At 44.9% G+C, this 22,598-nt stretch overlaps 1 protein-coding gene across 3 annotated transcripts; it reads left to right on the top strand.

Moving 5' to 3' along the window:
* The first annotated feature begins 354 nt into the window (after nt 1–354).
* LRRC8A (leucine rich repeat containing 8 VRAC subunit A) lies at nt 355–21,192 on the top strand. 3 transcript variants are annotated; one of them, XM_039561438.1, is made up of 4 exons: nt 355–446; nt 1,773–1,898; nt 10,737–12,900; nt 15,692–21,192. In XM_039561438.1, exons 3-4 carry the CDS (start codon nt 10,744–10,746, stop codon nt 15,965–15,967), a joined length of 2,433 nt encoding a protein of 810 aa, XP_039417372.1. In that variant the 5' UTR covers nt 355–446; nt 1,773–1,898; nt 10,737–10,743; the 3' UTR covers nt 15,968–21,192. The 3 variants fall into 3 exon arrangements, with proteins under 3 accessions (XP_039417372.1, XP_039417373.1, XP_019140412.1); XM_039561439.1 differs by having other exon boundaries at nt 393–416; XM_019284867.3 differs by lacking the exons at nt 355–446; nt 1,773–1,898 and adding an exon at nt 5,522–5,619.
* The last annotated feature ends 1,406 nt before the right edge of the window (nt 21,193–22,598 follow it).

Below are 22,598 nucleotides of genomic sequence, written 5' to 3'. Positions count from 1 at the left end.
TAAAAAGAAATTATGCTGCCCAGTGTCTTCCATTGCGTCAGACAAGTAAAAAAAAAAAAACAACCCAATGAATCACTTTTTTCAGGCACCACAAAGTTCCCAGCAGCTGAAGGCGCTCGGCTCCGGCTGCAGATGGGGCAGCCCCTTTAATCCTGGCGCCATTTTGAGCGCTGCCCGGCAGCAAGATGGCGCCGCCGCCCTCACTGCCCCCCGTTCCCGCCCACTCCCCTACGGAGCGCGCCCTGCACAAAGATGGCGCGGCGCCGGTGCCGCCGTGCCCGCCCCCAAGATGGCGGCGGGACGGGGCGATGGTGGCAGTGCCGCCCGGGTGAGGTCAGATCCGGGGCGGGGCTGCTGCGGGCAGGGCGGACAAAAGGCGCCGGAGCGGCGTGAGGGAGGGTGGGGGCCGTGGGCAGGTGGGTTTCTTCCACGTCCGCGGCGGGCAGGTGGGTGTGCCGCACTCCCCTCATGGCACGGGCGGGCTGTGGAGACGTGTCCCACCGTGGGGCGGCGTCCCGGAGGCTATGGGGTGGGATGCCGGGTCGGGGGGGTCGGCTGGGGGGGCTCGGGAGCGGCGAGCGGAAAGGATTTGCTGAGTAATTCGGCAGCAGTTCGATTCCTCCGTGTCCCGCCGTCCCTGCTCTCACACCGCCCGGGGCAGGGGGCTGCTCGCCCCGGCTGTGGGGCGAGGCAGGGCCGGGGTGTACGCAGTGTCCCCCCAGCGAGGGGAGGGCGCCGCTGTTTGTTACCTGCGGACGGAAGCGCGGTGCGGTTTATTTATGTCTCCCGGAGGATGTTCCCATCTGTGTCCGGAAAGCTGCGGTGGAGTAGCGGGGGCTGGTGCCGAGGTGTGCTGGGTTGGGGCTGGTGCCCATTGCCTGGAGCGGGGAGAAGGTCAGAGAGTCCTCTCCCAGTGCTGCCTTTGCGGCACTGTGGTACGGCTAAAATGCAATAGCTTTGGTTTCCAGGGTGTTGCTTCAAAATCTGTCAGCCCGAATGGTAACTTTGGGACCAAGGGGAATGTATCCTCGGACATCTTCAGCATGATGGGGTTGGACTTTCTCCTGCTGATGTCTGTTCTTTTTCATTTCCCTCTGTTGTTGATACAATGCTCTCGGATGTTCTGCAGTCCTCTCCTACATGGCTGAGAGACTGGGTGCTTGAGAGATCCCTCCAAGGATCTGCTCCCTCGCCTCTTTTCCCATGCCCTGTGCTGACATGCAGGAAGCAAGGAAAAAAACTAGCCCTGTTGTAATTTTTGTTGATGGTGCTAAACTGCTGCCACTTCAAGAAGGTCCATGTTGTGAGGGAAGGGGGCAGTTGCTTGAATCTGGAGTGGATCACATAGAAGTGCGATCTATACTTTCTGATACTCTTGATGGTAACATTTAAAGTGAATCAGGCTTTTCAGATTAGAAAATAGGCAGTAATGTCATCCCTTTCTTCATCTGACAATAATTTGTTATTCTGTCTCTACCTGTGTAGGCTTAGCTATGATATTAGTATTCAGCCTCTCTTTTGGCTGGGTCTGCAACACCTGCTTTTTGGTCACTTCTGTTAGAATAACAGATGCTGGAAATTCCTTCCTGCTTAAAGTTTTACTCGGTTCCTAGTGTTCTTGCCATCTTTCTAGGTATCAGCATGTCTCTTTCTGGCACCCAGTGATCCTCTGAGTTGTTCGTTGCTTCTTAGATACTGCTTACTGAGCTTTTACATGTCTCTCTGTGAACTCGATCCCCTCTTTTTTGCTGATAATCTGTGTTTCCTTTCAGGGAAGCTGTTCCCATGGCTTGTGGGGAGTGCAGCGCTTCAGCACTCACTTGGGATCCAGCACGTAGGAATATCAGCCACTTCCAGCACAGAGAACTGACGTGCAGATAGCAGAACTCTGCTACAAGGTGAGGGCTCTGGGCCAGCTCTGAGTGGTCAAGAAAAAAAAAAAAATAAGATCAGGGTCCTGCTTAACCATAGATGCAAAGTGGAGCACATGAGATAATTGACATGGAGGAAAGGTGGTTGGTCAGAGGGTGGTATGGGGAGAGTGGTGGTATTTAATTGTGGTGGTGTTAATTAAATTCTGGGAGCCCTTAGGCAGCTTGGAGATGACAAAGGAACTGAGCCTTGTCCAAAGTAGAATATAACTGTATATAGTCACCCATAAAACCAACTCCTGGCCGCATAAACCCTGACTTATTACTGCACTTAACAGTAAATACAGAGGCTGCCCACTAAATATTTTGGTGACTGCTGCCTAAAAGGAGTCCAGCTGAAAAATAGGAAGAGCTGTTTGGTTTGGTGGGTGCCCTCCCTTTCCTGTGGGGTAATGTTTGTCCTCCTGTATAGGCGTCTCCAGGCAGCTTTTCCCAGTGCGCTCACCAGTCACCTGTGTGGGTGTCAGTTAGGCAACGACAGAAACTAGTTGCAGGAATCTCTCAGCTTCCTTGGTTCTGCACTGGGACAGTGATTAAAGGGATTGCACAATTCTGTGCCCAGCTTCATGATGGGAAATTCTGTCTAGCTTGGCTGTGTTCTGAGCAGGGATGTGCAGTGTGTTGATTCCAGAATAGAAGAAACCCTTAAGGCTTGTCTGGTGTTCAGGCAGTTCACTGACTTTTTTATTTTTTTTTTTTTTACTAATCTTGTCATGGTATTTGGAAACCCTTTTAATTCTTGTAGGTCAAAGACAATGTGCATAAATATTTCCTTAAAGCATGCCAGAAGCCATGTGTTAAAAGATAATGTTTCCATGCTTGAGATGTGAGTGCCTGAAGCCTTCCAGTGGTGACTTTCTGAAGCTGGTTACATTCTAGTAACTGCTGCAGGCAGTCAGGGAGATGGTCTGTGGTTTGGGGTTCCCTGATGCTATTTTTTAAAAATTTTAAATAAGCAGTGGAAGTCACATGTATCAAATTATTGCGGTATGATTAGAGCAGACTTTTTAGAAGCTTTCATGTGCTTCTCCCACATACTAAAGAAGGATTTTGTTCAGTAGAGTACTTCAGCAGCAAGCCTTTTTGTGTTGAACTGAGCTTAACTGGTATCTCAGAAAATAGAGGTGCACTATGTGGTGAGTGGTGCTGGAAAAGGGTTTTTTAGGATTTTTGTGTGGGGCTCATTAAGGTGAGGAGTGGTGTGCGCAGCTGTTGTTTTGGTAATGGTTAAAATTCAAGTCTTCAGCTGCAGTGTGGTGAGTCTCCTTTACACATTTTTACTAGTGTTTTCAAATCCAGCCTCAGTTTAGGCTATGCACACTAATACTGAACAGGCATTCCACAGTCTACATGTTTTGAAGAGTGTATCTTGAATGCTTCCAAACAGCTTTTTTCCTTAAACAGCTGATGTGGTGCATGTGTCTTGTATTGCAACTGGAAATCCAGTTCCTGTAGCTGGGTTATATCTGCCCTTCCTGCTGCTGTGGAACTGCTTTTGAAACTAAAAGCTATTCAGTCCTGACGCCCCCCCCCCCCCCCCCCCCCACCACTGAAGTAACAGTGCTGCCTTCACTTTGTGTACCAAACATTGTTAACGTCTGCTATAAAATTACCTTTGCAGTTCACAAAGATCCTCTGGTCACTGCTGCTCCTGTAGCTTCAGCCTACTTCTGTGCACAGTAAAGGTGTGTGCTGGACTAGTTAACAGGTTCTCCTTTAGAGTTGTGGTTTTATCAGACCTTGATGATGAGGGGTGAGGTGGTCAGTTCTTTATTAATTAATATAGTCAGAAAATGTTCTGAGCTGGAAGTCATAGTCACAGTTTTGGAGCTGGTAGTCCTGAGGGCAAGGCCTGTAGGGTATAGGGAATTTGAAATATGAAGAGGTACTTGGTCCTCTTTGCTCAGACTGGGGCAAAATAGTCATGTGCTGATAGTTGATGTCTTAATTGTCTTGCATTGCTCTTGTCTGTGTTGTCTTTCATCCTGACTGGCTCATCTCTTGGAGCTTGAAAATTGCTGTGGCAACACCCATGGATTTGTGCATGTTGAGACAGTCTGTCAGCAATGAATTAAGTTATCCTTGCTTTTACTCACTTTGAATTTAGTGTTGATTTCTTATCTGTTAGTTATGCCAAAACTCTGTCTACCCTTCCTACTGAGAACAGCTGGTTCCTCCAGCTCTCAGTGCTGGATTTAAGTGCTGAAGAGCCCTCTCCTGCATCTGGTGAAGTGCTTGGAACTGTTCTGGTTTTCTTGAGTAGTTACTAGCAGAATTAATTCAATCCCTTGTGTTAGGCAGCACAAGGGAGTGCTTCATTGTGTCCTGTTGGAAGAAGCCTTTTCCAAGACAGCTCCAGTGCCCTGTCCTTGAAACATCTTTGTTATGGCCGAGAGAAAATTAATTTTGGATAGGAAGCCTGTGGCCACGTACATTCATAATTTATAAGCTGACACAGCCGTTTTGCTCTGGTTTACATCAGTGTTGCAAGTCATCTGATGGCACTTAAGTTTACAACACCAGCAGACAGTCCCTGCCCCAAGGGTCAGTGATGCTGGTAACTGCAGACTGTGCTCAGTTCTGTGCAGCTAGGGCAAAACACTGTCAGGTGGCAGAAAATGTGGCAGGCCAAGCCAAGTCCAGCATGGATTGTTCTTTTAGTGCAGCTGTTCTTCCCTGTACTTGTCAGGACACACGTGGTTGTGTGATGGTAAACAGGAGCTGTTGCACTCGACTGTTAAGACTGACAGTCTTGCATCTGACAGGAAAAGTCAACTAATGGGTAGCTGTAAAGATGATAAAATACTAACCACAATGTAGGTGGATTATTCTTTTTAATAAACTTCAGTGAAGACAATGTGATGCAGTGGGTTCACTTCATCCTGCTGTGTCTTGTGGCTTGGGTGGGGCTGAACATTGTGAAAACCGCCTTACCCTGCTCTCAGTGTTGGGTTCACTGCCTGTTCCACTGAGAGGAGTGTAAGTTCTGGCACCTGCTGTTCCACCACTCTGCTTGTCTAAATGATAAATAACCCTTTTAACTTGACATAGAATCATAGAGTGGTTTGGGTTGGAAGGGACCTTAAAGATCACCCACTGATTGTGTTCACTTCTCTGCCTCAGAAGATGTTTTGTCCCACAGGACGGATTTATCTTTTTAAAGCAGAAGGGGCCTGATATAGGTTTTAACAGTTACTTAGGGCTTTGGCATCTGGCTTCACTGCTGTTTGTTCTAAACAGCAGAGGACAAAACAACCTGAGTTGTTCCATCTCATGTCTTGGGCTTTTCCAGTTGATCATGTGGCTGTCCTTGAGCTTAGAAGGTTTTCTGAGGGGTGCCTGAAAGCAGCTCTGTTTTCAGCCTCCTTTTTTTTTTCCCCCTCTTAATTCTGGACCTAATAAACATGGGGGAGGTGACACATAAATTCCCAGTCCCATTTCTGCCCAGTAAGCTCTTGCATTTCCTGATTTTTGAACAAAGAGCTCTGTGTCATGTCCTTCTTTAGGATTTCAGGTGGCAGCATGCTGGGGAGGGAAGCTCTGCTGTGTTGAAAACTTACTGTAACATGTTGTAGCTCGTCAATAATCAGGGCTGTAGTCTTGAAAGCATCAAGGCTTTTATTTCCTTTATCCACCTCTGATGCTGTCAGCACCTGAACAACTCTGTCTTTCTCTGGGCTTCTGAGAGGTAAGAAATTCTGTCAGCAGGGTTTGACTTGTGCTTTGCAGTCCACAATCTTAAAATTAAGTCAACTGGTAATTAAAAATGTGTAGAGAAAACTAAAGGGTTGCAAGATTCAACATAAAATTCATCCACGTCTACTTACCCAGAACTGTTTTGTGAGACTGATTCACTTGAAAGCTGCATGTGACTGAAGGTGAGGATTTTCTTCAAATCAGGGAGGTTTGTGCATTCCTGTGTGTGTCCTGAGGTTGTGCATGTAAGTGCTGTTTGGCCACTAGCTTTGTTAATAACAGAATGGCCAACAGAAAAGAGGAGGAAAGAGGAGGCTGGATGAAGTATTCAGCAATGATGAGTCAAGCTGACAAACTGGCCAGTGAAACAGAACAGTGATGTTGTTTCTGTTCACTCTGTCCCGAGCTGGATGTGCTGGCCAACAGCTGCAGGCAGGAATTTGAAGCACTGTTCAGCTAGGTGTCTGTTGACAATAGGTCAGTCTTCAGTTTTTTAGATTAAAGGGTTTTGGATAGAGGAATTGTCCAAATCAGAGAATAGCTACTCTGTTAATACGTGTGGTTTGTGGGAAGCATTCATGCTCTGCCAGCCTTTAAGAAGGTACTTGCTGCTTTTATGATGTCTGTCAGCCAGATACGTTTAATCTTGTTTCTGACTGGTTTTGCTGTGTAGGTGTGGCTTGCTCAGAATGTCCCTGTTATTCCAACGTGAGTGATTATCTTTCTCCTCCAGGTGTGTCTGGTAAAACATAGGATTAATACTTGGTGATGCTTATGGTTGGCTGAAGGCTGGGTAGGTTTGGCAGGCAGGTTATATAAGTCTGAAACTGCTGTTCCTTCTCTTGGATCAGCCAGTTCAGCATTAGTGGGGAGGCTGTAAGTTTGTGCCCAGCAGGCTGAGGCAGGAATGGTTCCTGGCGGGATGCAAACCTGGATCCAGGTGAATTTGCAGACCCTGAAGAGGTATGTAGTAGCCAAACATGGAATGTGTAAGTATTTCAGGAACATATTTATGTAGGCTGGATTGATCCTGTTGTATGCTTTAGCATACAGATCTTTTACTGAACAACCTCAGATGTTGCTGATCTAAACTGTCCTGAGGTGGTTCTATATTGGATATAGAAAAGCTCAAAGTAGTGTTGCTTGATGTAGCTGAAACCCTCCAATGTAAAGTCATTTCTGAGGGGGCAGGGGCTGAGGGACTGCTCAGGGACTCTGTCGTGGCAAGGAAAGCTCTGGAATGCAAAACTTGAAACATCTTTGAGACAGCCACTTATAAGATTTCTCCCCTTTCACTCCCTCCCAAAGCCTGTGTATTTAATTTTACCCTTGGAAAACTTGCTTTCTTATGTGTCTGATAAGTTGACAGGAGTTTAGACAGAGAAGTTTTATGTATCAGCTTATGCAAGTTTATTGAAGTCAACTTGTCCTTAAACTTAAGCGCTCTTTCAAAATCTCGGTATTGATGACTTCCATGGGGCAGAGGTAACTACACTGCAAGTAAATTGTCTGTTCCTGAGCTCCAACTGGAAGGTTCTGCAGTTTGAAGTATATATGATGGAGCTTGGATCCTACTTCACCAACACTGCTGTGACACTGAACTTCCTTTTCCATAGCTGTTCCTGTCCATAAACTCAAGTCACTCAGTCCAGGTGTTCTGTGCTCAGCCCTTGGTGAGGCTGCGTGATTGGCAAATAAAGCTTCTCCACAGTGAATACTTTGCTGCTGACAAAGCATCCTGGAATCCAACTCTTAAAAAGAGCCGAAGCTTGAAATCTCCCATCTGCTGGTCCTGTGGGTCTTGGTCTGCTCTTGGTCACAAGGGAGGTAACTTTATTTCTGGCCAACTCCCTTCATGCAAGGATTGCTCCCAGTCCTATGCCAGAATAATACCCTCCATGTAAATCCCTCTGTTCTACTGCCCATGTTGGGAGAGTCGGTGTTCCAGCTACCTGCGTGTTTTCTTCCTGTAGAGTGGTGGAAATCCCAGTCCTTGTGGGAAGAATCCTTCTGTGCATGGGAGAATCAAGTGACAAAGATGACCCCTGAGAATTTGACTTTGTCTGCTGTTGTCATCACCCCAGCAGCAAAACTGCTCTAATCCAGCATGGAGAATGTTGCAACAAGAATTGTGTTCTAAAATGATTACAAGATGGAGTTCACAAAACGAAGATGACATTTGATGACATTGTAGAAACATCAGGAATTAGAATTGGATTGCATGCATAGGGAATCTGGGTGAAGAGGGATGTGACTTTCCCCATCTACTTTCTCAAGTTTTTGCTGGGTACTTTTCCCTTTTACTGCAGATGCTGGGAATAAGGTTAGATAAGACATAGCCAATTCCAGCTCCTGCAAAGGTGGCCCCTAGTTTTATTGTTCCTCTTTGGGACTTGAATGGGGTCTCCACTGCTGCCAGAAGTGGGAATTTGCTGTGAATGTTCTTTTCTTCCTCTAGTGCTCCTGTCATTGTTCCTGGAAGGCAGGAGATTTCCTGCTCCACCCTATTAATTGCTGACACTGAAATGTAATAGATTCTCTTGGGATGCTCATGTTTTTTTTTTTTTAGCTGTCTCGTAAGTTCACAGTGTAAAGGGGATTTCCTACACTGTGTAACTGGTAAGCAGAATTAGGGAGCCAGCTGTGCTAATTTCTTTTTGGTTTCCTTCCTACTTACCCTGAGCTACAAATCAAAGTGAGTACAAGGTTCATTTCTTGTGAGAAAAACTTAGGCGTTTTCTGGATTGAGCAAAATGAGTAAACCCAGCACTACAACTCTAGTCTGCAAATGTCATGAGACTCCAATTCCTGAAAGGAGATCATCCCAGTTTCATAAGCCTACTATGAAGTGTCTGATATTTCCTACAAGTTTCTCTCCCAAGAGGGATGAAGGAGGAAGCAGGAAGGATCTTTGAGGAGAAGTGATATCTAGTCAAGAGGAAAGAGATAAACGTATTTTTTTCCCTTGATATGGAGTAGAAGGAGTAAGTTCTTTCATGAATAGCTGTTTAACTGCTGGATTCATTTCAGCTGTTCTGGTGTGTAAGAGAGCTTCTGTACCCCGCTTTATCCTGGAATTATTATTTCTGTAGTATGTACAGACAGCTCTTCCCAAATGTATTCTTGCACATGGGCTCTCTCCCCGCTGAGGCAGATGTATTCCGAGGAGGAAGCTGAAATACCTTGCCTAGGGCTTGCAGCACGGTAGTCACGGGGCTGGGAAGCAGGCTCTGAACACCTTGTCAGTCTTCTCTGGCTGCTCAGGTGCTGTGCAGAAGAGGTTCAGCTTTGTCTGCTCCCTCCTGTGTGGATGTGCAATACTCCTGCTCTGTTTGGTGCAGTTGCTTCTGCAGCTGCTTCTGCAGTCCTGCAGAGTATTTTTTCCCTCTAACAGTGCTCTCGATGGCTCTTTTCATCCCTTGTTTGTGACTTTACTAGTTGATCATTAATAGATTTGCTGTTCCTTGTTTTACTGAGTTTCTAGCACAGGTAATGCCACTTTCTCTCAAAATTGCCCACTCAAAAAAAAAAAGTGGCATTTCCCCAGTCTCTTTTGCGATGGACTAACGTAGTGTTGGATCTGGATTAGATCAGGAATGGTTTTCATCTATCAATCTACCACCTGTAGTTGCTTGAAACCTTCCCAAGTAGCACTGAGCCAAAGCTGTCATTAGACCATTTATTGTTGTAAACAGCAAACCAAAGAATAGAGCTCTGTATTTAGTGTCTCTAGGGAATGTGGTGCTTTTTGAGTTCATGTTAGGAATGGCTTTCTTTGCAGTTCAGTGATGGAAGTCCATTTTAAGTAAAAACTTGAATTCTACCAAAGCGGGTGGTGTGGGCACACCCCTTGTCACAGAAAGCTTTGTCCCAGCCAGTGATACTGAGCTTTCAGTCCCCCCAGGACTTGTTGGACTGTCTGCACAAATGAAATCTTACAGCTTGGGGTAACAACGATTGAATTTTTTTTTTCTCCTTTATACTTGAATTGTGTAAGTTTCAAAGTGACTGAAAGATTAGTGCTTGTCCTGCTCCCGAACTTTGCTAGAAAGATGCTGTGGTATTACTGCTTTTTCACCATCATTAGAATGAGTTACAGTGACTTCATATTCTTCTGTGTTACCTGTCAAATAGGGGAGTTTTGTGAGCTCCATTATCCATGGATCAATCAGGCTTCAGGGCTTTCTATGGCTTGTTGAAGAGCATGCTCAAAGTTTCATCTGGAAGTCTGAAGGACACAACAAGCATTGCCATCAGGCCTGTGCTTCCCAGAACCTTTTGGTTTCCTTTGTGACACTTAAATCCCAGCTGAGATGAACTGTAGGTGGGAGTGGCTGGTCAGAGCAGAAAATTCTTCGAAATATGTTTCCCCCTTCCTCTGTTTTTCAAGTAAGTAAGGCAACAAACCCAGCTGCTACAGCATTTCAGTACTCAATTTATCAGATGGCAAGTAGCTAATCTTTCCTTGGAGAGTTTACACAAAGGAAGGAAGCCAAAGTTACTTACTTGGAAAAGTCATGATACTGAACAATGTTTCTTCTCTTTTCCAGCTTGCTTAATGAATGTCATAATGAGTTGCATCAATGAAGTGGTTATGGGAAATACAACTGTATTGTACGTAGATCTTTTTCCTTGCCCCTTCAATCTGAGAACCAGCCATATGCAGAATTTTTATGTAGAAGCAGTAACAAAACAATGATAAATAGGCTCTGTATGTAGATTTTATCACTTCTAATGGTGCTGGCAAACTCCTTCATCCCTGAAATAAAATCCCTAGATAAAACAGTAAATTTCCAAATAGTGGTCTGGTCAAGGGAGTTAAGTCTGCCCTGTGATCTTTCTTTAAGTGTATCTTGCCCTACAGACTGCTAACAGTAAGTACCAGTTCTGAGGTTTTGTGACAATTTGTTTGTCAGGGAAGGCTGAACAAACTTCATTGCCTGGGCCATAGCCGATGACTCACAGGCAGCCTCATTCATTTTTCTCAGTTACTTGAAATTGCGTCTCAGCTAATTCCAGTCTTGCTATACCAGCACTTAACGTGTGTTTTCTCCTGCCCTCTTGAAGAGCATAACAAAACCCTTTAAGCTGTTTCTGGTTTTCTTCCAGGTGAATCATGATTCCAGTCACTGAGCTGCGCTACTTTGCTGATACTCAGCCAGCCTATCGCATCCTGAAGCCGTGGTGGGACGTCTTCACGGATTACATTTCCATAGTGATGCTGATGATCGCCGTGTTCGGAGGAACGCTTCAGGTCACCCAGGACAAAATGATTTGTTTGCCCTGTAAATGGGTTACCAAAGACTCTTGCAATGACTCTGTCAGGGGATGGACAGCGGCAGCCCCGGAGCGTACCTACTACAACACTAGTCTTGTTCCCTCTGCTGATTCCGGGCCTACAGGGATCCGATATGATCTGGACCGGCACCAGTACAACTATGTGGATGCGGTGTGTTACGAGAACCGTCTTCACTGGTTTGCCAAGTATTTTCCTTATCTAGTGCTGCTACATACCCTCATATTTCTGGCTTGTAGCAACTTCTGGTTCAAGTTCCCAAGGACCAGCTCCAAGCTAGAGCATTTTGTGTCTATTTTGCTCAAGTGTTTTGACTCTCCATGGACAACGAGAGCGTTGTCTGAGACAGTGGTGGAAGAGAGTGATACCAAACCAGCATTTGGAAAAATGAATGGCTCCATGGACAAGAAATCCTCCACGGTCAGTGAGGATGTGGAAGCCACTGTTCCCATGCTGCAGAGAACAAAGTCTCGAATTGAGCAAGGGATTGTGGACAGGTCTGAGACTGGTGTCTTGGACAAAAAGGAAGGTGAGCAGGCCAAAGCACTCTTTGAGAAAGTGAAAAAGTTTCGTACTCATGTGGAAGAGGGAGACATAGTTTATCGCCTGTACATGAGACAGACCATAATCAAAGTAATCAAGTTCATTCTCATCATATGCTATACTGTGTACTATGTCAACAACATAACATTTGATGTGGACTGTAAAGTGGACATTGAGAGCTTGACTGGCTACAGAATGTACCGCTGTGCTCATCCTTTGGCCACTCTCTTCAAAATCTTGGCGTCTTTCTACATCAGTCTGGTGATTTTCTATGGTTTGATCTGCATGTACACGCTGTGGTGGATGTTGAGGCGGTCACTCAAGAAATACTCCTTTGAGTCCATCCGGGAGGAGAGCAGTTACAGTGACATTCCTGATGTGAAAAATGACTTTGCTTTTATGCTCCATCTGATCGATCAGTACGACCCCCTCTACTCCAAGCGCTTTGCTGTCTTTCTGTCAGAGGTGAGTGAGAACAAATTGCGGCAGCTGAACCTCAACAATGAGTGGACTTTGGAGAAACTACGCCAGAGGATCACCAAAAACTCTCAGGATAAGCTGGAATTGCATCTTTTCATGCTGAGTGGCATTCCTGACACAGTATTTGACCTCATTGAATTGGAGGTCTTGAAGCTGGAGCTTATCCCTGATGTCACTATTCCCCCCAGCATTGCCCAGCTCACCAGCCTTAAGGAACTGTGGCTCTACCACACAGCTGCCAAAATTGAGGCTCCAGCCCTTGCCTTTTTGAGGGAGAATTTGAAATCTCTCCACATCAAGTTCACAGACATTAAGGAGATTCCTCTTTGGATTTATAGCCTGAAGACACTAGAGGAGCTTCACCTGACAGGGAATTTGAGCGCTGAAAATAACCGGTACATTGTGATAGATGGACTGAGGGAGCTGAAGAGGCTGAAGGTGTTGAGGATGAAGAGTAACCTCACCAAGCTGCCACAGGTGGTGACAGATGTTGGTGTGCATCTTCAGAAGCTTTCCATCAACAATGAGGGCACCAAGCTCATTGTCCTCAACAGCCTTAAGAAGATGGTCAACCTGACAGAGCTTGAGCTGATCCGGTGTGACTTGGAACGCATTCCTCACTCAATCTTTAGCCTCCACAATCTGCAGGAAATAGACCTGAAGGACAACAACCTAAAGACCATTGAGGAAATCATCAGCTTCCAGCACCTACATCGTCTCACTTGCCTTAAATTGTGGTACAACCACATTGCCTACATCCCCATGCAGATAGGCAACCTGACCAACTTAGAACGCCTTTACCTGAACCGTAACAAGATAGAAAAGATCCCTACCCAGCTCTTCTATTGCCGAAAACTTCGGTACTTGGATCTCAGCCACAACAACTTAACTTTCATACCACCAGATGTTGGACTTCTTCAAAACCTGCAGAATCTGGCTGTGACAGCCAACAGGGTAAGTGAGCAAAGAGCTGAGTTGCTGTGTGAGGAAATAGCACTGGCACGTCTGTTATCTGGGTGATTAAACGTGCTACAATGGTCTGTGGATACGACTGGCACTGCTTTTGTATCTTGCTGAGGGGTTTATCTAAGGCAAGCCTGTCTTCCAAGAGCCCTTGTTCTGTTGCATTTCTTCTCTTAATGGTGAGACTGCTTCCAAGTGCCGGTTGGAGGCTGTTTAGAAACTCTGCAAGTCAGTTGTTTCTCTGCAGTTGGAAGCATGTAGTCTCTAGATTGACATTGATTTTGGGCTTAAAATGGAGATCTGAGAAACTGTAGTCTTAATCTAAAACCATGTGCTTAAACCTGTCTACTTCAGACATGTATGTACACTATGGGAGCAGCCATGTGGGGAATGCACGTCTGTGGCTTACAGCTTTCCTTAGAGTACTTTGCATTTGCAGGGAGTACTCCATAGTTTGGTCTTGTAAACATGTACTTTTTGTTTCAGTCTTAAGTGCAGGGCAGATTACAGAGGATGACCAAGTGTGCTCTGCTGCTTGGTTACCATAAGATGTTTCTTGGCTTGTGTTGGAGGGTGTTTATTTGCTTAAAGCAAACTATACCCATGTCAGGTTTTCTGTTCCTTTATTTAAGACTAAGGAGACTTCGTTTACCATGTCTGGCAAAGTTGAGACTTTCATTCATTCTATCTGCTAATTCCTGTGAGACTCTCTTTTTCCCTTTATTATCGCCTAAAGTTGAAAGAGCCTCTAACATAAGTACAAATTGCAAACAGACGTAATTAGGTGCTTCTGAGTTCTTCTGAGACCAAGCAGAATTGTCCTGGAGCAGTGCTAGTTTTCACTGTCATATATCAAGGTCCTTCCTGCTATTGGCAAGATCTGTTCCTGGCTGAACACTGCCAGTTTGCTTGTGAGAGACACAGAGCAACTTGAGTGTGGTTTGGCTTTTCACAGAAGCGCTCTCAAATCAAGTATTTAATTGCTAATGCATTTCAGTATTAGGGTTCCTAAAACTCCAGCCACATTTTGAGGTTAGTGTCTGAAAGCTTGTTGTGCCTCTGCAGCATAGGGGCAGACAAGGGGCAGTTGTTCAGCAATTCCAGCTGAACAGCTGCTCACTGGGGTTTCCTGGCACTGGATGGTTGTGTGTCTGTTTGTGTGGGTGGCTGAAGCTCTGGTAAACTTTGTGGTATGTTACTGTTCAGAACTCAGATAATTCTGCACCGTTTGCCTTCTGGCAGCCTTCCTAGCACAGCTTCCCAAGGGTTAATCTGCAGTGTATCCTCTGCAGTTTTGGGGTGGAGCATTTCTTGGATGAGAGGAGTTAGAGGCAGCTGCATTTTCTGCAGCACTGTGTGGCACCACCCATTTCTCTCTGGAAAAAAAGCCCCATGCAACAGGAAAGATGGAGCAGCCTTTGCTCCGGTGTGTTCAGAAACAAAAGGTGATGAGGACCCAATGGAACAGCCAACCTGTTTGTGTCCTCTGCTGGTACCTGGGCAAGCCAGAATTACACTGGGGCTCTGACAGCCTGGTTACTCCCAGTAAATGGTGACAGCAAGAAACACAAGGACTGGTAGACTGGCACTTCCCAAGGCCAGGAATTATCTCAAATGTCCTCTCGTAGCTCAGCAGTCTTAGTAAATAGAGGCTTCTGGAGCTGGCTGGCACTACTGTCCCGTTCTGGAAAGCAGGCTGTTATAACACATTGCTTCCTTCCTAAACCAATACTTGTCCCTCAAATAACTCTATTATTTTCAAGAGTCTGTGATCATATGTTGCTATTTGCAAAGCACTCCAGTACCAGTAACAATGACTGCATTCAGTTGTCTCTAATTGGTCGGGTTTCATCTTGGCTTTTCCTTAGACTCCTCCTCATTCGGAATGGATTGCAGGCTAATTTAGCCATGAATGATACATAGTTTGAGTTTTAGAAAGGTCGTGTTTGCTTTTAAAGGCAAATGATAGCCTCCAAGCTGAGACTTTGTATTAAGGGGAGACTCTGGAGTTGCTACATTTGGTTTCTAGCCTAGTGTTCGCTAAACCTTAGCCATGGAATGAAATTCTTTGGGAGGACTGGACTATTACAAGGATTTGCTAGAAATAAGCCTTATTAAATTAATGATTCATGGTTACCTGAAGGTGGTGCTGGGAAAGCTAACAGCTGGTGGCTTCATTTCTTGTTGTTGTTTTATTTTGGCACTGTATAAAAACCCCTATGACTTGGAGCCTAGAAAGTCTTTGCAATGTTTCACAGCCCTACAGAAATGATGGAAGAAGATTCCCAGTTCTCAGGGCCTGGAGGTTGTACCCATGTAGCCTCTGCTCGTCTTACAGCCAAACTAGAAGTCCTGTGTAAATCCAGTCTTTGTTCAGTATAATGTCAACTGTAGAATGGCTTCTTAAAGCAAAGGAACTAAGATCCAATGACAAAGTAAAGGATTTGGGATGGAAAGAAGCCAATACAGATGGAAGCATGTGACAGCATAGGCCAGCTGTGAGCAGGTTTCTGGTCTTCTAATTCTGGCCTTGGAGACAATATCTGTTTTAGCCACCATCACTGGTGATCTCTTGTAACTAGTGCAGTGGAATCCATAAAATCATGGTGCTGGAAGCGCCCAAAGCAGTAAGCTCAGAAAGCAGGAACTCACTCAAGGGAGAAGTGGATGATTAAAAACAGTGACTCTAAACCTTGGAGCTTCGTGTTGGCTTGTCAGTCACTTGTGAACGTGTCTCCGTGTTAGCTGGTGACCTTCCCTATGATTGGTTTCTTTTTTTCAGATTGAAAGTCTCCCACCAGAGCTGTTCCAATGCAGGAAGCTGAGAACCTTGAACCTGGGAAACAACGTGCTGCAGTCACTGCCCTCCCGGGTGGGAGAGCTGACGAATCTCTCACAGATCGAGCTTCGAGGGAACCGCCTGGAGTGCCTGCCTGTGGAGCTGGGAGAGTGCCCGCTGCTGAAACGCAGTGGGCTCGTGGTGGAGGAGGACCTGTTCAACACCCTGCCCTTGGAAGTCAAAGAGCGCCTGTGGAGGGCAGACAAAGAGCAAGCTTGAACCCCCCGAGAAAAGGGAAAAGCCTCTTATCAACTAGAAGGAAGCAAAAGGCCATTTCAGTCCCCTTTCACCCAGATGCTCCCCTTTCTCCACTCCGATCACTATCAGACTGGCCAAGGAGTCCTTGACAAACATGACTCTGAATGAGTCAGCTTCTTGCCTCAGATGCAGGATGGGGGAGGCTTGGGATCAGGATGAGGATCAAGACAGATTAATTGGCCTCTGAGCAGGGCCTGGGGGGATTTAGAGGTGTTGCTGTTCTTCTGGACAGGACTTGGGGTGAGGTGGATGGTGCTGGTGAGAAGAAAAGATGTTTGGAGGAGAAAATGAATGTGGGGATTGCTGCATTGCTCCTAATAGGGCTTATATGTGTCAGGGAGTGAGGGAGTCCAGTGTCCTGCAAGCAAAGATCAAGACAAGGAAACCTCTTGGAGGAAACCTCTTGAACCTCCATCTCTGTGACACCTGGTACTGCTCCCCTCTGACTCAGATTCAGGCAGCGAGGCCCCAGATTGGGGTGGGATAGGACACAGACAGCTGATTTTATCTAGATGCTGGCATTAGGATTTGGGAGATAAACATCTCGCAGCTGCTTGAAGGCAGAATTTTTTTTTTTTTTTTTTACTAATTTTCTTTCCCCTTTGCACACTCCCCACCTTCTCCTCTGCTCCTGGAGAAGGAACCAAACTATCTGCTCCGTTAAGATTGCACTACTGTAATGGTTTCAAGTCACTTGCTTGGGTGAGTAGATCACAGCATCCTTCTCCAGCTGGTGTCCTGGAGGCACTAACTGACACAATTCCAGAGCTTTAGCCTGTTCTGAAATGGATGGTTATAGTGTAAGTGGGAGACCTGGATAAAAAGCAGTTGGACTGTCTATCTGCTTTCTCGGAAGCATCGAGTTGCTTCAGGATCTGGCTTTTAGTTCCAAGCTACTTTTGAATTGCTGGTATTTTGTTGCATATCAAGTAGGAATGTACAACTGGCCAGTGTGTCAGGGGCTCTCATGGGGTTGGAGAGGAAATTTGGGTTTCCTCTGTATATCTTGTCCCCCATCCTGCCTTCCCTTGTTAAATTAAGTTGTTCAATGCTCTGCCAGTGTTTTTCATGGATGCAGTCTAGAGAGCTGCTTGATTGTTCTCTTCTGTTGTTGCCCTCACTTTAAAAGCTGTCAGTTCCTGTTACACCTCTTGACCTAAATAAGAGGCTAATGCTCATTGAATCTGGTGCTGGAAAAGAAACCTTGTCCTCCTGTTTCTTCCCCTTTTCATTCCTTTGGTGTTAAGGAGGAGAATGAGAATCCTCTGTGGACTGAGCTCTTCTGGCTTCCTGGAACAGAGCAGCCTTTACTGAAACAAGTTTGACCTGTTTGGCAGTATTTGACAAAAACCCCTCAACCTTCTGGGCTGGCAGAGGTAGATAATGTGTAACAGTTACTGATAATCATGTCCTTAAGGTGGGGTGGTTAAGATGCCTCCAGGACACAAAGGTCTGTGCTTTTCCATCAGAAGGAAGAGGAGGCTCCTGGACCTACAGGTCCTGGTTGTAACACTCTGCATCAGATCAACAGGTCAGCTCCAAGGTGCAGCACTGCAAGCTGGGGCATGAGAAGTTTGGAGGCCTCCCATGTGTACAAAGGGGGAAGCTACATCCAGCTCCAGAGTGATTCCTGACAAGCTGCCAGCAAGTGCCCTGGCTTAGTGGATTGTGGTGATCCCATGGATGTTGGGGCAATAAGGCACAGTGTGGCTCTCTTCATCAGATGTAAGATATGAAATATATATATATATTAAATATGCTGAAACCATGAACAATGTTAACTGGACTCTGGATTTATTGATGTTCAGATGCTTAAATAAAGCTACATTAAAATCAGGAGATCTGTTTATAAAACTGCTTTTAAGAAAAATGTAAATCTTGCTTCCCTTATTATTACGGAAAGTCCATTCATAATGAAAAGTCTAAACAGTCCAGGGTATAATATAATTAAATCTCCATCTGGGAGGCAAGGTACTGTAAAAGCTTTTCTGGCTTCTAATAGGGTTAGTGTCTTAAAATTGTGTTAGAGCTGGGGCCACAGCTAAAAGGATGGGGAAGGACTATGCTGATTGGATTGTATTTGTATCTGCCCGAGCATTTTGGATCACAGAAAGGACAGAAATTGCTAGGTGGGCTTTGCTTCTTGAGTAAAGCAGGAATGGCTTCAGGCTTAGCTACAGAAATGCTGTTTTCCAGTCAGTTCCCTGTTGTGGATGTGGGGCCTGTTTGGATGGTGAAGGCAACTTTTTTCCTTAGTCTGTGCTAAAAGATAGTACTGGAGAGTAATGGCCACTGAATGGAGACTTGGATGCTGTTCAAGAATGTTTGCTATTCAAGGCCACTGGGTGACTTTTATTACACATGTATTTTAGACTAGGCAGTGATGAAAGGGCAAAGCATCTCCTGGCAGTTTCACCTGGCTCGCAGGAGCAGTGAGATTCCTCCAGGATGTCTAGATTGGAGATGAGTGCTTTGACTCTTGATTCTAGGTGTGGTCTTAGTTATACAACCTAAACTTTGCACAGCTGAGTTAGAGTTTCTATAAGCAGCTCCTGAACGTGTGCTGCAGTGCTTCTAGAAGCTTGCAAGCCTCCTGAACAGCTCTGTGTCCCAGCAGGATGGGTGAACAGCCAGGTTTTGCCAAAGGGGAGGGACTGCCTCCAATTCCTGATCAAGTCACAGTGCTGTGCTCCTGCTGCTTCCTGACTAGAGACTGCCCTGGGCCTGAGGTGTGCAAAGCAATTGTAAGACAAACTGGTATTGTTCATGCATGAAAATGCCAGCTTTGTGCTGCTTTTGCAATTGTCCAAGCTTAACTCTTTCGGTTATGGCTGCTGGGGCTTGAGAGCTCCCTGTGTGGCAAAATGGGGATGAGCAGTCTGATAACGTTTTGTACCAGAAACAGAGGTGGCACGAATACATTGTCACTCAGAAAGATGGCAATATGTATTATTTACTTCTGATACGTGCTGCTTGGTCTCCCTTTTGATTCCAGAGTGTATGATGAGATGGAAAAAGCTTTAAAACATCCAAGAATAGGATCTAGACCACGAGTCCTGAACATGTTTATGACAGAGGACTGCTGCAAAACTCAACCCCATAGCAGAGCGAGTCACTCACTTCCCAAACTTTTCTGGATTGCTCATTCTGTGAGGGATGACCCTTACATCAACAATCCTTCCTCACTTGCAAGTATTCAATCCATGAATATTCTGTATTTTCCTTTAAGTTTCCATCAGACTGAAGCTTAGGGGGTTTATTTCTGACACAGATCTGTGCATTCACAAAAAGCATTCAGTTTAAGCAGACAGTCACTACCCTGGTCAGTGTCTTGTTCTCCTGATAGGCTTTTCAAAACAGTAGCAAACCAGATTATTTATTAGCTGCTAAACCATACAGCAACTTGAATTAAACCCACCTGTTTCCTTAATAGCACTTCTGAGCTGAACAAGTTCTTGGAGATCACAAGGACACTCGTCCCATGTTAGGATTGAAGGTTAGTGACATGCACTTTACCTTTCCTGCTAAATACCCCAAAAAGTGATAAGTTGCAATTAGTTATTTTGAACCAGCTGAAAGGCAAGGAATACCAAGCCTATTAAATGTGTAAAATTGTGCTGTACTCTGACACTATGCACTGGAATGTTAGCTGAAATTGTTCTGTGTTTCAGATTGCTTTCTGATTTTATTATTTGATTTCCAGTTAATTCAGCACCTGGAAGTAATTTACTCTGTCAGTCTGAGTGGTTAAATAGCTGTTACAGGTATCTTTCATGATGTGCTGTTCTTTCATATTAATTGTCACTTCTTTTTAATATCCTACCTCATTTTTTATTTTTTCTTATTACCATTTATACACTCCATTTAGCTCACTCCATTTTAATTAAAGTTCTTGGTGTTCATTACCGTAAATAGTATTAAGTGGTTTTCTGTTGCTGAACCACATGAAGTCCTCTTCTTCCTTTTTTTTTTTTTCCCTCCTCTTTAACAATTGATTTTAGGAATTTTGAGAACAATAACACATCCTTTACAGAGGATGAGTTGTTTGGAAAAAAGTTTCAAATTGTATTGATTCCTAGGCTGTGACATTGTTTCCTTTTCTTATCTTTTTTCCTGCTTCAGAATGGAACTCAGATGGTTTGAGTTCTTCGGATTTTTAACCTTTTTTTTTTAAGTCATCGTTCAGGGTAGGAGTAACTGTTTTCCCCCTCATCAATAGCTGTGATTTCTCTAGAGATCTGTTAATGTAACATCTCCCCAGAGGCACTTGCTCCCTGGAGTGTATTTGTAGCAGTGCCTGCCTGAAGCCAACTCCTCCCTTGGATTCTTTTTCTTTCAATGGTATAGAGATTTCTTAACTTCTGGGGTGACTTCTCACTGCCAGACAATATTGTCATACTGTTCTGAAAGTCACCTAAGGTAAGGCTTTGGGGATGCTGACTTAGTAAAATTACTGCTTAAACTTCACTTTTTAAATTTGTCTTCCATTTTAACCCTACTGTTTGGCCACAGTGGATAATGTCCTTTTCCTGAGCATGTGCCAAAACCGAGTGAGTTTTCTGTCCTACCTCATTCTAACTGTGTACGAAGCACAACTGGAATGGGGCAGGATTGTTAAAGTTTGATTCAGACCCTTCTCTCTCCAGTGGGTTAATATTCTACTGCTTTGGGAGTACGAAACCCTTCAGAAATCTCATCTCTAAAATCCAGTTTCAGAAGTAGCAGCACTTGAATTCCGGACCCCAAGGCAAAGGTGAACTTCATGTGAGTTCACACAAAGGATTAGTTTAGGATTCCTGGTATTTCCCATCCCTTCCTCCCTCTGTTTCCTTTAAAGGAATTTTATTGGACAATGGAAGAATTTTTCTGGAGGAAACTTGATGAGAAGGGGGGCTACTAAGCCTGAGTCATCTTTACAGCTGACAGATGTGTCCATATCCATAAGTCACTACTCATGGCTTAAACATGGTTCACTCCCTAAATGCACAAGGAGGGCTGTGGTTTGGCATTGGGACCTGTGACTTGGTGTAACATTTCAGAATCATGACATTCACTTTGTACATGGGATTGTTTGGGCAGCTGAGCAACAGCACCTTTTTCCCCGTGAGCACTGAAGGCTGCTCGTTTGCTCTGAAAGACTTGTACGATTGGACACTTTACCAGAATAAAAGTTTTAATTTGCATTTGCTTTCTATGTCTGCTTTCTTTGGTGTTTCCTGTGTATAAAGGCATTCAGCCTTCCATGGTGTCACTTTTCAAAAGACAGATGTTAATAATTCCAGCTATTGTATGGGGTTATTGGGTTGTTTTACTCATTACACAAGTCCTTGTGGATTATGACAATCCTTTCTGAATTAAGTAGATATACAGAGAAAGGGGTGCTGCTCTGTGACAAGCTGGGGCTGTGTCATGGATTTCATTATCACTTCAACAAGTGTCTGAAACAGTTTCTGTTGCTGAATTTAAGGCTGTTGGAGCTACAGAAGTCCAGTTGTGTTTTCAAACTGCATACATGTCACCCCTTCCATAGGAAAGGGATAGGGAGTGAAGGTGATGGAGACAACTGCCTGTTGCCATAGGCATTGTCTTCAGACTGGTAAATTATTTCAGTTACCTGCCTTCCCCATGGGCTCCTTAACTGGAAATGCTGGCAGATAGTGTCTTTCCCAATTCATGATGTGTTACAGAGAATCAGCCTGTGACCTGCGAAGAAAAGCTGAGTTTCTGTGCAGTTCTTTTACTGTGTAGAAAGGTGTTTTCTTGTGTTTTGCCTTCCCTCATTTCCTTTGTCCTTGACTACTTGACCACAGTGACACTGGCCCCACTGCAGACAGAGAACGTAAACAGGCTTTGAAACAGGCGAGTGGGAGTCTATAGTGTTGATTATTGATGAGTTTTAATTAAATGCAGGACTGAACCAAGAAAGGAGAGGACAAAATGCCCCTTGTCATCTAAGGCTCACCTGGACCTCAGCTTCTTTTGGCAAGGATTTACCTGGTCTTCAAGGAGCTGAGGAAATTATGCTTCCTTTGCTCCTTGTTTCTCATTAAATATTCTGTCACTTGTTGCTGATCATATCAAAGACTTCAGGAGAAGTGAGGTGGTCCAGTGGAAATTTTTCCTCTGTGATAACCCTGGCAGCTCCACAGCAGCAGTTTTGGTGAGAGTGCTGAGCTGCTTGAGCTTGCTTGGCCCCAAATAGCTTCAATAGGAACCCTTATTGAGGAAATTGGGATAATCGTGCCAGTCCAAAAGGCATTTGAAACATTTGATCTGTACCTTTCCTACAGACATGGGATGGGCTTTGGCAGCCTCCAATGGAGTTTGCCAGAAGTTTTCTTGCAGAGCTGGCAGAAGAAAATGTTAAGGGTCTGCAAAAAGAGCTCTTGGAGGGGGAGGAAGGGAAAGAAAAGGAGCCATTTCTCAGTTTTGTCTAAGTACTGTCAACCTTTCTATGTAAACTTACTGAGAGAGAAGGCTTTACAATGGTGGCATCCTTCTCTTTGACTTTTTTTGGGCAGTGTGTGGCCAGAGTGGTTTTCCTCTTGCTGGAAAGGTCTTTCTGAGCCTCAAAATAGGGGCGTGGCTGGAG

The sequence above is a fragment of the Corvus cornix genome, chromosome 17 (assembly GCF_000738735.6).
Source record: "Corvus cornix cornix isolate S_Up_H32 chromosome 17, ASM73873v5, whole genome shotgun sequence".
In the NCBI taxonomy this organism is placed as follows: Eukaryota; Metazoa; Chordata; class Aves; order Passeriformes; family Corvidae; genus Corvus; species Corvus cornix.
Note: the sequence above shows the minus strand (reverse complement) of the source record. Positions and strands in the feature narration are given on the sequence as shown.